At 45.5% G+C, this 13,759-nt stretch overlaps 1 protein-coding gene across 1 annotated transcript; it reads left to right on the top strand.

Annotated features, from left to right (window-relative positions):
• Positions 1-901: 901 nt before the first annotated feature.
• Positions 902-11,064, top strand: ccng2 (cyclin G2). Its single transcript, XM_071921364.2, has 8 exons — positions 902-991; positions 2,274-2,430; positions 2,809-2,946; positions 3,236-3,486; positions 4,357-4,435; positions 4,654-4,752; positions 5,861-6,063; positions 9,630-11,064. The coding sequence occupies exons 2-8, from the start codon at positions 2,326-2,328 to the stop codon at positions 9,757-9,759; spliced, it is 1,005 nt and encodes a 334-aa protein (XP_071777465.1). The 5' UTR covers positions 902-991; positions 2,274-2,325; the 3' UTR covers positions 9,760-11,064.
• The last annotated feature ends 2,695 nt before the right edge of the window (positions 11,065-13,759 follow it).

The following is a 13,759-nucleotide window of genomic DNA, read 5'->3' as shown; positions in this document are numbered from 1 at the left end:
ATCCCTTGGCTTACCATTACAAGAGTATAATAGATAAGGGAATGTTTTGTTTTATGTTTGTACTCCATACCACGATGTGTGGTCTGGAGGAAATAAAATCTGAATCTGAATCTGAAGTTCATTACAACCCCTGTTCCTGACTGAGAAAAAACATCCGTCTTATGTACTTATAAAATAGGATATGTATATGTTTTATTAAGGGATGTAGTGGAAGTTAAACCGACCTAAACTCAGTTTACCAACTACGCTATCTGCAGAATAGAGTTTATCCACCTTTAAAGGCTGACCTACATCATATTAATTGGTATCAAACAGTTTTTTATGCCCTTTGTTACCACAGTAACAACATCCAAACTGGAGTGAGGACATGATTCTACACCCACTTGTATCTCATATTAATTTGCCACACATTTCCCTTATTTCTCATTATTATGTGTACATATTTTATTAAAATAATTCAACAAAGTCACAATGAAAAATGACTACGTAATGCTGAGATGACGTCCAAGAGCTGTACAGCCAGGAGCCAATTAAAAACTCTCATTTTGGGCGGACTATTTGAACGTACCAAAATGGGAGTCGCTGATTGGCTGGTGGAGACATCAATATGAGGGGGATCGTCTCATGTAACGTTACCGAATGTTACTTTGCACTTCCGTTTCAGTGTCATTTATAGCTTGATTACAAATACGTGATCAGCACAAAGTACGATTTCGCTGACTTTTATGCAAAAAATGAAGTCGAAACGGTATAAAAAAATAACGTTTAAGCGTTAATTTGAAGCGTTAAACCCCAGAGGAGGCGGTTCCTGTTCGTCAATCCGAACCTGTGATTGGCTACTGCCTCCAGACGTCAGCGTGTGGGCGTGCGCGTTGTGAACATCAACAAAAGAGAGAAAAGAGAGAAAGGAGAGAGAAAGATACAGTAGAGGAGAAACCAAGGAACAGACAGAGGAAGACAACAGATATGTGGATTTAACTTGCAATTACAGGTAAACAATTATAAAATCTTGTTAAATTTTTTTGACAGATTTTACCTCGACTGCCTTTGTTTCTGCTAACGTTAACTTAGAGAAGAGAAACGGGAAGAAAGCAGACAGGACGAAAGAGAACGGTCGACGACGGGACTATAACTTATAACCTTAATTAACAATACAGATAATCAAAACTTGATTAATACGTGTCTTTTTCTGGTGTATATATGTTTTGTCATGACATACTTTCGACAGAAATCACACAATCGACACTTAAAATCGTATTCAGTAAGATTTCTATTTTTCTTCCTGGGTTCTGGTTTTAATCTCTGCAGGAATACACAGCAGAACCAGCGGCGGTTCGGGTTTCCTTTCGCTTGTTTTTGTGATTCAGAAGCATTATTTTTGAATGCATGTATAATTTCGCCCATCTCTCCGGTGTTGTTCTTGTCTGTTGTTGTTGGTATCCATTGGATCCGTCCCCCTTTTCCAGCCCAGAGGGTTTCACACGGTGTTCACAAGAAAAACACAACGGAAACAGCTTCAGTCGAGTTATTACATGTGCATAATCGATATAACATGTAATTTTGCGTTGATCGGTTGTATTAAATTACAGTTAACGTTTGAAGAATTAAAAAAAAAAAAAAAGCCCAGCCCCTCCCCCGCTCCGATCAGACGGGATTTAAAACGCTGCCGTTAGCTTCGGTTGGCTTTCTCCATTAACACTCAACGACAAAATACAGATTTTCCAGCCGTCTACATTATGTTTTTATGTACTTTAGGTGGTTTGTTAGCAGATATAACCTCGGAAAAGCAGTTGTTTTTGGTGTAGTGTTGAGAAGGCGTTAACCAAGGAAACCTGACACCAGATCCCAGCTGAGAGGAGGAGGAGGGGGGGAGGGGGGGGGTTGGCACTGACCCCTATGGGCCGAGAGCAAATGTAGGCCAGTGTAATAATAATAATATTTATATAGAAACAGAATTACAAAGTGCTTTTGAATATAAATAAACATGCTTGCAATAGATATATATATAGGGGAACATAAAATAATAAAGAGCAAATGCATAGAATTGTAAAGCAATATTCAAAAACGCAGCAAAAAAATACAGACGTGTTCAAGTAGGTAAAGCAACTGGTCCAAAATGAACCTTCAAGATGATCAATACAATTGTAAAATCAATCTTTAAACGGCACTGGAACCCAAAAAAAGTGAAGCTAAAATGTGGGGTAATATGCCACCTCTCCTGTGTACCTTTTTAATAATCTGTAATGACTTTGCTATTTCCTGTGTTTTGGCAGTGAAGATACTGTGCCGAAACAACAGATCCCTCCCTCCAGCGCCGGTGGAGACATGGACGCCTTGAAACTGATGAAGGAGCTGAGGGCCAATTATGAGCAGGAGGTTTATTATCTTCCCAAGGAGACGGGGCTGAGCCTCATCGAGTCCACCGCACAGGTGAGCAGGCCCCGACCCTCCTGCTTCAGATAAACTCACTTTCACTCCAAACCCTTGTGCGGATGTATTGTTTGCTGACATGAAGTTTGCAGGGAACACAGTGGATTCTGTTGACATTAAAACAGTATCTCAAAATCACTATAAAATCATATTTATTGCAGCTGTAAATTTGGGCAAAGGTAAATTTATCAACAGTCTTTCCGGGCGCCATTTGTCCTCAGTTTTTCGGTCACGCTTTAATTCTATTCCTTGCTCCTGCTTTGATGCACTGCACAGTCTTGACCCCCCCTTTTTCTGGCATGACAAGCTAACTTTTGAACTCTTAATACCATTTCTGCTAAGATCCCTACATGTAAGTAACGTGCGTTTATTTTGCAGAATGACAGTCGGATCTCAGCGAAGTGCAGAGACGCCAAAGTGGAGGATCTGTGGAGCCTGACCAGTTTCTTCGGTTACAGCACCCAGACGTTCGTCCTGGCTGTCAACCTGCTGGACAGATTCCTCGCCATGATGAGGGTAAGACTAGTTTACAGGTAACACCGGCTGACATTTTTAGACCGTTTTTAACAGTGTCCCGTGACAGGTTTTGGCACCGTACACTGAAAAATAAAAACACACAAGTCTTACAGTGTCATTTTAACAACTGAGAAGCAATAGAGTTCACAAATCCATAATTCGATTTTTTGGCTGAAAGATTCAACGTCAAATTATACATTACAGTGTGAACCCACCTACCGAGTAAGTCGTGTTTCCGTCCCGTCTTGCAGTCTGTAACGTGTGTGTCCTCGCCTCGCCCCCCCCCCAGATCCAGCCCAAGCACCTGCCCTGCGTCAGCCTCAGCTGCCTCCACATGGCGGCCAGAGTGACGGAGGAAGAGTGCGACTTGTCTTCCACCGACGAGCTCATCCGCATCGGACAGTGCAAGTTCACCGTGTCCGACCTCAGCCGCATGGAGAAGATCGTCGCCGAGAAGCTCGACTTCAAGTCCAAAGCCGTCACCGCCTTAACCTTTCTGCACCTGTACCACCAGATAGCCCTGTCCCACTGCACAGACAGGTGAGGAGGAGAGGCACACAGTCCTTCCAGTAGAGAAACGAGCTGGCGTCTAATGTTTAGAGGGGGGTTATACTGGTGGGGGGCCCAGACTGAGTACATGTAACCTCACTGAAACATACTGATATAGGGACATAAGTTCATACTGGCACACATGACCCGGGACAACAGGAGCTGTGCAGTGATGTCACCACTTGATATGTTTTTGACGGCCGGCATCAGAGTCGGTCTTTATTTAGAGACAACAATCCCTGAGATTGTGTTTTCTGCTGAACTTGAATAACAGGTTGTGACCAATAGAAGCACACAGGGGAGGGGGGGGGAAGCACACATCATCACATTTTTAAAAGAAATATTTGAACTTGATGTGAATCGCTCTACATGTTGACACAACTTTTCCTCTACTTTGTTTCTCAGCGCTCCAAACATGTTTTAAAGAAAGTGCCGGCGCTCAATGAGAATAAAATAAAGATTTTCTCACGATTTGAAGGCCGGGGGCTCGAACACTTTGTTTATCATAGCAGGCCAACTCACTCTAAGTAGAGCAGTGGTGAATTATCAATCGCCTCCAATGTCAGACTGAGCTGCACTGATAAGATTTGCTGCCGGCTGCCACCGTCACAAACGCCCCTCTCTTACATAACGCCAGCAGATAACATTGTTTTTAAAATACTCTCCGTTCTTTTCCTTTGGTTTATAACTACAGTTCACGTCAGGTTTTGGTTACACCGTTTGTTCCATTCATCAGTATGATATACCAGCTGTTGTTCGTCTCAGTTAAGAAGAGGATCTCTCAGAAAAATGTTAATAATCTGAACATGCAATTTAACCAAGTCTCTGATCTAATAAATTTTCCTGTGGTTTTTCTGACAGGAAGGAGACTCTGAGCCTCGATAAACTGGAGGCTCAGCTCAAAGCCTGTCTGTGTCGGATCTCCTTCTCTAAAGCCAAGGTAGGAATTCACTCAACTACAGCAGGTCTACAGCCTGATGAACCACTAATGAGAAGTAAAATGTTAAACCTGTTTCTCATCCATCTCTCTTTGTCTTTCTCCATTTCCCCCTGTATTTCTGCCCTTCTCTACCTGTCTTTGTCTGGCTTTCGTTGCATTCCTGCCTCTCTCTCTCTCTTTCTGTCTGCGTCTCTCTCTCTCTCTCTCTCTCCATCCAGCCGTCCGTCCTGGCGTTATCCCTCCTGCGGCAGGAGATAGAAGCCGTTCAGTCGGAGGACATGTTGGAAATAGCACATCATGTCCAGAGACATCTAAAGGTAAAACACTCGGCGCTCTTTTCTAACCCTGTTAGCCCTCATCCAGGCAGGAGGTTAAAATCTGTTATCGCGAGTACAAAGACACCGATCCTGACAGAAGCAGCGCAATACGCACCGAAGCAGAATCTAACAGTAGTGCGACGAGCAAATTTCAAACTTTCGGAGGGATTTAATTTCAGACGGCTCTAACTCTGGTATCACATTATATAAAAACTAGCTTAAATGTTGCTATCATTTCACAATTTCCTGGATCATTTGCAAAGAGGAAATCCTTTGACAGTCAAAAAAAGTGTAACATAAAACTACAACTGATTTACTAGTGTCGCCGTCCTTAAGTTAATGACAAAGAGGGCTCTTTGTTATTAACTTAAGCTCAGTGTAAGACACTTTTTTACAGCAACAGACTGCAGCTGAGGAGAACTGGAAGCGAATTGAACACTGAACCATATGTGGCCATACTTTGAATACCAGTAGAAGAGGGGCGTTTACTTATCCTTAGTAGACTGACCTGACCAGTTGTGTGTGTGTGTGTGTGTGTGTGTGTGTGTGTGTTGGGGGTGGGGTGGGGTGGCTCAGCCTGCCCTGCCAGACGTCGTCTCCAGTTCACACCGACGGCCTGGACTCCTGCCCAAAACATTTTTGTGTCGAGCACAGCTGTTATGTAAAGCGGTGTCCAGTGTTGTGACGCCAGAGCCCGGGGCCGGCCCAGCCTCCGCTCCCAAAACAAAGACGCACAAAGACATTTAAACGCTTATAATCCTGCTCTGATGTTGGGACATTTTAACCGTCTGTCTCCTCCTCACACAACTAACGATCATTTGGAGTCCTGCTCTGTTCCAAACATTTAGTTGGCTGCTAAAATAGTGAAATTGCAGTGTAGTGGATTTTGTTCACCCAGGCCAAGGCTTACAATATATTCTCCTGTTATTCTGAGCGTAATGTTTCCATGACTTCTAAACCCAGCACTCCTCCTGTTTTGGAAAGCGCCGCATGTTGATGAGACTCACAGACATTACCGATCTAGAAACTGAAGCTTATTCTCCCGTTCCCCTCGCCGTAAGTCGGTCCGGGTAACGCGGTCGGCTAAAACTGTACCGGTGGGTTTCAGATTGCGGACGGCGAGCTCCTGTACTGGCGTGACCTGGTGGCCAAGTGTCTGTCGGACTACGCCTCGCCCGAATGCAGCAAGCCCAACCACAGGAAGCTGGTGTGGATCGTGTCGCGGCGGACCGCCCAGAACCTCCACAGCAGCTACTGCGGCGCGCCCGACCTGCCCACCATCCCCGAGGGCGGCTGGGACGAGAGCGAGAGGTGAGCGACCGCCTGACCCCCCCGCTTCATTAGAGAGCGGGGGAGTGGAGAGAGACGGGACAGACTGGGAGAGAGAGAGAGAGACAGGACAGACTGGGAGAGAGAGAGAGACGGGACAGACTGAGAGAGAGAGAGAGACAGGACAGACTGGGAGAGAGAGAGAGACAGGACAGACTGGGAGAGAGAGAGAGACGGGACAGACTGGGAGAGAGAGAGAGACGGGACAGACTGGGAGAGAAAGAGAGAGAGAGGACAGACTGGGAGAGAGAGAGAGAGGGGACAGACTGGGAGAGAGAGAGAGAGGGGACAGACTGGGAGAGAGAGAGAGAGGGGACAGACTGGGAGAGAGAGAGAGGACAGACTGGGAGAGAGAGAGACAGGACAGACTGGGAGAGAGAGAGAGACGGGACAGACTGGGAGAGAGAGAGAGAGACGGGACAGACTGGGAGAGAGAGAGAGAGGGGACAGACTGGGAGAGAGAGAGAGAGACGGGACAGACTGGGAGAGAGAGAGAGGACAGACTGGGAGAGAGAGAGAGAGAGGACAGACTGGGAGAGAGAGAGAGACGGGACAGACTGGGAGAGAGAGAGAGACGGGACAGACTGGGAGAGAGAGAGACGGGACAGACTGGGAGAGAGAGAGACGGGACAGACTGGGAGAGAGAGAGAGACGGGACAGACTGGGAGAGAGAGAGAGAGAGGACAGACTGGGAGAGAGAGAGAGACGGGACAGACTGGGAGAGAGAGAGAGACGGGACAGACTGGGAGAGAGAGAGAGAGAGAGGGGACAGACTGGGAGAGAGAGAGAGACGGGACAGACTGGGAGAGAGAGAGAGATGGGACAGACTGGGAGAGAGAGAGAGAGAGAGGACAGACTGGGAGAGAGAGAGACGGGACAGACTGGGAGAGAGAGAGAGACGGGGACAGACTGGGAGAGAGAGAGAGAGAGGACAGACTGGGAGAGAGAGAGAGAGAGGACAGACTGGGAGAGAGAGAGAGAGAGGGGACAGACTGGGAGAGAGAGAGAGAGAGAGAGAGAGGACAGACTGGGAGAGAGAGAGAGACGGGACAGACTGGGAGAGAGAGAGAGAGACGGGACAGACTGGGAGAGAGAGAGAGACGGGACAGACTGGGAGAGAGAGAGAGAGGACAGACTGGGAGAGAGAGAGAGAGGACAGACTGGGAGAGAGAGAGAGACGGGACAGACTGGGAGAGAGACGGGACAGATTGGGAGAGAGAGAGACGGGACAGACTGGGAGAGAGAGAGACGGGACAGACTGGGAGAGAGAGAGAGACGGGACAGACTGGGAGAGAGAGAGAGAGAGGGGTGACACGGGACAAAGGTCCTGGTCCCGGTCTCATGGTTCGCTCCTGCGACCGCTGAGCCACCAGGACGACCAAAACGTAACTCTCCTGTCAGTGGGTAGATGGGTAAGGTTCTCAACCTGGTGTCGGGGCCCCCCCAGAGGGCCGTGAGATAATTTTGGGGGGTCGCGAGATGATTTATGGGATAGAAAAAAAATATTTTTACTATACAAATTCATCATTGTGTCTATTTCTTTAGATTTTTTGTTTTTTTTACTTGTGAAATACTGAATAGTTTTCAGCCTCTCTGCCTCCAATGATAATGAGTCAGATGAAACGACCTGAAAAGGGAAAATAATTTTTTGGTTGCAAGTAAACATCGCTTCGTTTTAAAGGGGTCATGAGCCAGAAAGGGTTGAGAACCAGCGGGACGAGGCACCAACACAGGCAGGGTCGGGGGTTCGATTCCCACTCGGGACACTACAGAACGCATGAAACCAATTGTTAGAAAAAAAATTGACTCTCAAAAGCGAAACCAAAAATCAGCAGCGACAAGCGAGAGCCATCGAGGACGTGCTGCTGCTCAGGGTCTGAACGTCAGTAAACCAGAACCACCTGAGGGAAGATTACATGGAAAACCCCCAGCAGTCCTGACGTAACATTTAAAGGGAACCAGGAGACGCACCCGCCGTGTCACCGCAGTCTTTCAGTTTCAGTCCAACACTGTAAGAAGTAACAAGTCACTTCATCTGGGGCCGAGTCTCATTAAATAAATCTGACAGCAGAGGCCGTTTCAGGTCTTGTTTCTACTCTAATTCTACCTTGTTGAAACGAGGCAGATCACTCCTCACAAAAAAAAGAATGAAAATAAAACATCAAAGTAAGTTGATTTGGATTGGTAACAAGTGAAATTCTCTCACTCCATCGGCAGATTTTTCCCCGTGTTTTCTGAAAAATATGGATTTTAAAAGTAGACGCCAGATGAAGTGACATTTTTTTGCAGCGCGTCGTCTTCCTGCAGCAGGATTTTTCCTCTTAGGCAACCAGCTGTAGAGAAACACGGAGTTTCTTGTCTGTTGTAACTCCACGTCACACACAGCCACGCCTCTCTCTCCTGCTGGTGTCATAACCCGTCTCTCTGTCTGTCTGTCTCTCTCTCTGTCTGTCTCGCTCTCTCTCTGGGCCTCTCATGTTTTCCCAGACGTGACTGATATGATGCGAGTCGTTCAGTCACGCCCTGAAAACCAGTTTCCATAACGTCACACCAGGCCAGGCTGCCTCGACTTCACACTGCTGAACTACAGCTAAAACACAACAGTAGAATAATAATATAAAACAACATTTACGCTTGTAGAACACTTTTTTCAGTTGCAAAACGATTGAAATTAATGACACAAGAAGAGGGAACCTGTATTCCTCTGGCACTTTTCTTAAAGTCACTGTTTAAAAAAAATAAAAGGAACAAAACAAACGTATCGGCACACGGCTGTAATGAAGGGAAGATTAAACACTGATCAGCCCACAGGGAAACATTAGGATGTAACTAGGACTTTAAAATTAATTCAGACTGAAAACAGAAGCAGATCCAGCGTTCGTATTATGGAAACTTTCTCAAGCCAAGTTCTGCGTGGGCGAATTATGAGGGAATTTCACGCCAAACACACGCAGACACGCAGCTGACCGACACACACCTGACTCGACTCGACTCGACTCGAACTAGCCGGGACACGAGATCCACGACTTGAAAAAGTGGCGTCCCGGATGAATTTAGAAACAGTCAGCCATGTTTTAGGTGCAGAGTGCAGATTTCAAACTGTTCACAAAACGGCTTCACAAGGATCAACATGTTTCTGCTTCCCTCTCTCTCCCTTTTCTTTCTCTCACCATCCTTTCTTTCTTTCTTTCTTTCTTTCTCCTCTTGCTAAATGTACATGTGTATAGTGATAAACAGGGCTGGGGGATAATTCAATATTATTATTATGGTGATGATATGGTGATTTTTAGAATATCCTGATCCACAATCCTGCTGTTTAAACTGACAACAAGCTCATTTTATTTTAAATTCTGAGAAAATGAGGAAAAATTAAAGGAATATTATTTGAAAATGTCAGTTTTTTTGACATCATATATTGATATAGATAAAAAACCTTGATTATCATGATATTGATTTCAACCATATCGCCCAGCTCTCATGATAAGTATCTTGTCTTGCACTGTACTGTGAACAGAGAAGCTGATGTGTGTGTGTGTGTGTGTTTGCAGTGAGGACTCGTGTGAGGACATGAGTTCGGGGGAGGAGAGTCTGAGCAGCTCTCCGGGCAGCGACGCCGACGGCCCGTACTTCCCGCTCCACCTCCGCCGCCAGACCCACCGCCGCCACCTGGCGCCCTGAGACCTCCGCCACGCCGCACCGTGCCTGTCCTTCACCTTCCTATTTAACTATTTCGCTAATATCTTAATTTATTATGTAGTCACAGAGGAGAGGTCCCGTCGGCTCATCGGCATACTGTAACCTCAGACAGACGCTCCGGCGCGGGACGGGTGCTGGAGGGGTGGGGGGGTGGGAATCGCACAAAACTGGCAGCTGAAAAATCTGGACTCTTCCTGGTTAGTTGTGTTGGACTTGTTTTAGTCACTAGGTGTTTTCACAGTTTTCACAGTCGGTGTCACATTCCAGGCCGCTAGATTTAAAGGAACAGACCAACTTTTTGGCGGATAAGCTCTTCGGTCAGCAGAGGCCCGGTGCGTCCGGCGAGCTGCCGTACCTCCGCCGGGCCGGTTTGAACCGCACAGTGTTTCGGCCCGCTGAATAAATCCCGGACGGCCGGACATCACTCTGAACTCTGAACTGTAACGCTGCCGACAAGACGGTGCTTTGCCAAAAAAATTTGGTGTTTCTTCTAAAACAGAACGCCGTTGTTTTGACTGTTATGAATCCAAGACTGTTTTATTACGGACAGGGAGAGCGTGTCCCTGGACTACAATTTGCACAGGTTTCTTTTTTGTTCTTTTTTTTTTTCATTACGAGTGTTATATCATCGGATGGGGGAGCGGAGGCTAACAGTTTGTGCCTGCTGGTGAGGGAGGAAGGGAAACTTTGACCTCCAATGTCCTGGTTTGTTAGTCAGTCTGGACTCGGGCAGCTCGGGGGTGAAGTGCCTTGCTCACGGGCGCAAAACAGAAGCTGCCGAGGAAGGCGAGGGTGTCGCTCCTTCGCTTTCCCCGCCGACACCGTCCCGCCCGGAGTGGGATCCGAACCGGCGACCCTCCGGTTCTCCGACCTGAACATTTAAGAGTCAAAGTTTCCCTTCAGCGTCGAGCGAGCCTGAGACCAGACAGGACCGTGTCTGCATGGTGTTCAGATCAGATCTTACAGTGTGTGTGTGTGTGTGTGTGTGTTGTGGATGTGTGTTGAATTTAAAAATTGCCAACTTAGGATGTAGCGTAAAGTTTAAAGTGTTTTGAATTGTTGGGAGGGAATGTTGTACGGAACAAATAATACTGACCGAGCGTCACAAAAAAATGCCTAAAAAATTTCACAAAATGTAAAAAAACTGTTGATACAAAAACGTGTAAAACTGTAAATAATGTAAAAAAAAAAAAATACTGTGAATAGTTCTTTGTAGATATTAACTTATTTATTCTTTTGTCAGCTGTATTGAAGAAAAAAAAATCTTATAAAAAATCTTATTTTTAATTTGTTGTCTGTCTTTTTTTCTGTTTGACTCTCAACCTTATTCTTTATTCCCAGAGTGATTATTACCAATAATGTAGGGAAATCTTGTTCTTCTTCCTCCTCTACATCTATCTGCCAGCTGGAGTTACTAGTTACTTTGCAGAATAAGGTTTTACACGCAAAACATACGATAAGCTCATAAAACATGTTGCATTGTTAGAGTTTAAACTCCAACAGTATCTGGAGCAGTTAGACCGACAACATTAAAATACTTCTGACAGGTTCATGCTTCAATAATTTAACTCTGACAGAATGACGACTTTTACTTTTCATACTTCACTACATTTTACTGATAATACTTCTATATCTTTTACTGAAGTAAACTTTTGAATGCAGGACTTCTACTTTGAATGAAGTATTTTCCCATTATGGTGTTGATACTTTTACTTCAGTAAAGGATTTGAGGAGTTTTTCCACTGCTGAAAATCAGACTCTATCTGGAGGTTTTCACAGCAGCAGCGAACACTTTTCCTCCTGCAGGATTTGAACCTCATGATGCAGAAACAGATTACAGGAGGATTATACAGCAGGTTTATTTCCAAAGCCCCGCCCCCAGCTCAGGTCAGGTGACCAGACCCAGCAGCAGAGGTTTGGATGTTAATACTGACTGAAAAACGACTGAAAAGCTTCATAATGTCGGTCTTTTATAATGAGAACTCAAGCTTTCTGTTAATTGATATGTATTTTTATTGAGGCAGTCAGCTGAGTGGTTTGATGCTGTTTAGAAAAGCAGATGTATGAATGTCTCACACACACACACACACACACACACACACACACACACACACACATGTTTATCACACGAGATGTGATGAATTTCATTTCATTCATTTACCAAACCAACAGATCAAACAGTCTGAGAACCGGTGTAGGAATTAAAACATTTCCACCAACACCAAGTCCTGCTCTCTGAATTATGCAAATATTTCACAATCAACACAATCCTGCATAACTGCATGGTCACACACACACTGTTCCCCAAGGAGCAGGACACACACACACACACAAACACACACAAACACTTATTCAACTAAAAAAAATAAATCCTGCTTCTGGTATGTAAAAATAAAAGTTTTAGTCTAATAAACATACAAAAATAGACATTTTTATAAATACAGCTCCATGTTCACACCTGGATTTTTATCCATATGAGAAGGATATTTTATTTCATTTGATCCCAGACCTCTGAGGATCCTGCAGGTGCTTAATGACACCTCTGGTCCGAGGCCGGGAGTCTGTCCTCTAGAGAACTTCTCCTCTCTCTCTCTCTCTCTCTCTCTTCTGAACTGAGCTGACGGTGCGTTCAGGTTCACACAGCAAGTCGGTTCATCTCCTGCAGAGACTCGGCCGGTGTCCGGAGCAGGATGATTGTTTTTAGTTTTTGCATGTAGACGACATGTAGTTCACTTTCAGTCTTTTCACAAAGTCTTTAAGTTTTTATTTCTACCTCAGTTTACAATAGGGTTTAAATGCCTTTTTCATCTGAGTTTTATTTAGAGCTGGGCGATAATTCAATATTCTGGTTTCTGGTCTTTCAGTGAATCATGTGGTGATGATGTGGTGATTTTGGGGAAATCATGACACAATCCTGCTGATGAGAACAAGCTCATGTTATTTAAAAACTCTGACAAAATGAGGTATGAAGCATTTTAAGGAATATTATTTGATATTATTTATCACACCTAACATTACCATTCGGCTCAATGGGATGAACATTCATTTGATTATTTAACGTGATTTTGCATACGTAAGCCACATCATGATATATATTGATATTGATAAAATATCCTTATCGTGATATCGATTTCGACCATACGGCCCAGCTCTAGTTTTACTTTACAATATATAACCTTGGTGTTGACCTTTAAGAGAATGAAGAACAGAACGTTCAGTCTGGTGGGCCAGACCGACTGGCGGTCCAGACCGACTGGCGGTCCAGACCGACTGGTGGTCCAGACCGACTGGCGGTCCAGACCGACTGGCGGTCCAGACCGACTGGCGGTCCAGACCGACTGGCGGTCCAGACCGACTGGCGGTCCAGACCGACTGGCGGTCCAGACTGACTGGTGGTCTACAGTCTGTTGTGATGGGAGCGCCGGTCTGAACACAGCGACTCCTCAGCTGAGCGGCTGCAGTGTGAACGCACATCAACAGAAACATCCAGCAGCCACAGTGACTGGCTGGAACAAAAACTCATTTAATGTCCCAAATATCTCTCACAACAATATCTCACACATCTCTCTCTCTCTCTCTCTCACACACACACACCTTAGGAATATTATCATTAAGAAGGCACACAGACACTCAGGATGTCAACACAGCAGATGAAGCCACACATCAAGAAATCGTAATAAATCCATCTTGCTCCTACCAAATCTGTTCATCTTCCTCCTCCTCCTCCTCCTCCTCCTCCGACCTTCAGCAGCTTCAGAGCGCCGTGCTCAGACGGGATCAGGGTCCTGTGACGGGACAGTCCCGTCCTTTCCCCCTCGATTAGATCCTACTTTTTCATGTTCATGTTTCACAGTTACATTCCAGGTAGGGAATCCTGCAGTAGATCCACTGTGAACGTCCTGGTGAAAATCACATGTGGAAGAGGCAGATCTTGACAGCTGCACAGTGCTGGAGGAAGGATGAGCTCAACTGACTGATGTCT

The sequence above is a fragment of the Centroberyx gerrardi genome, chromosome 2 (assembly GCF_048128805.1).
Source record: "Centroberyx gerrardi isolate f3 chromosome 2, fCenGer3.hap1.cur.20231027, whole genome shotgun sequence".
Classification (NCBI taxonomy): Eukaryota; Metazoa; Chordata; class Actinopteri; order Beryciformes; family Berycidae; genus Centroberyx; species Centroberyx gerrardi.
This window is presented reverse-complemented; position numbering and strand designations above follow the sequence as displayed.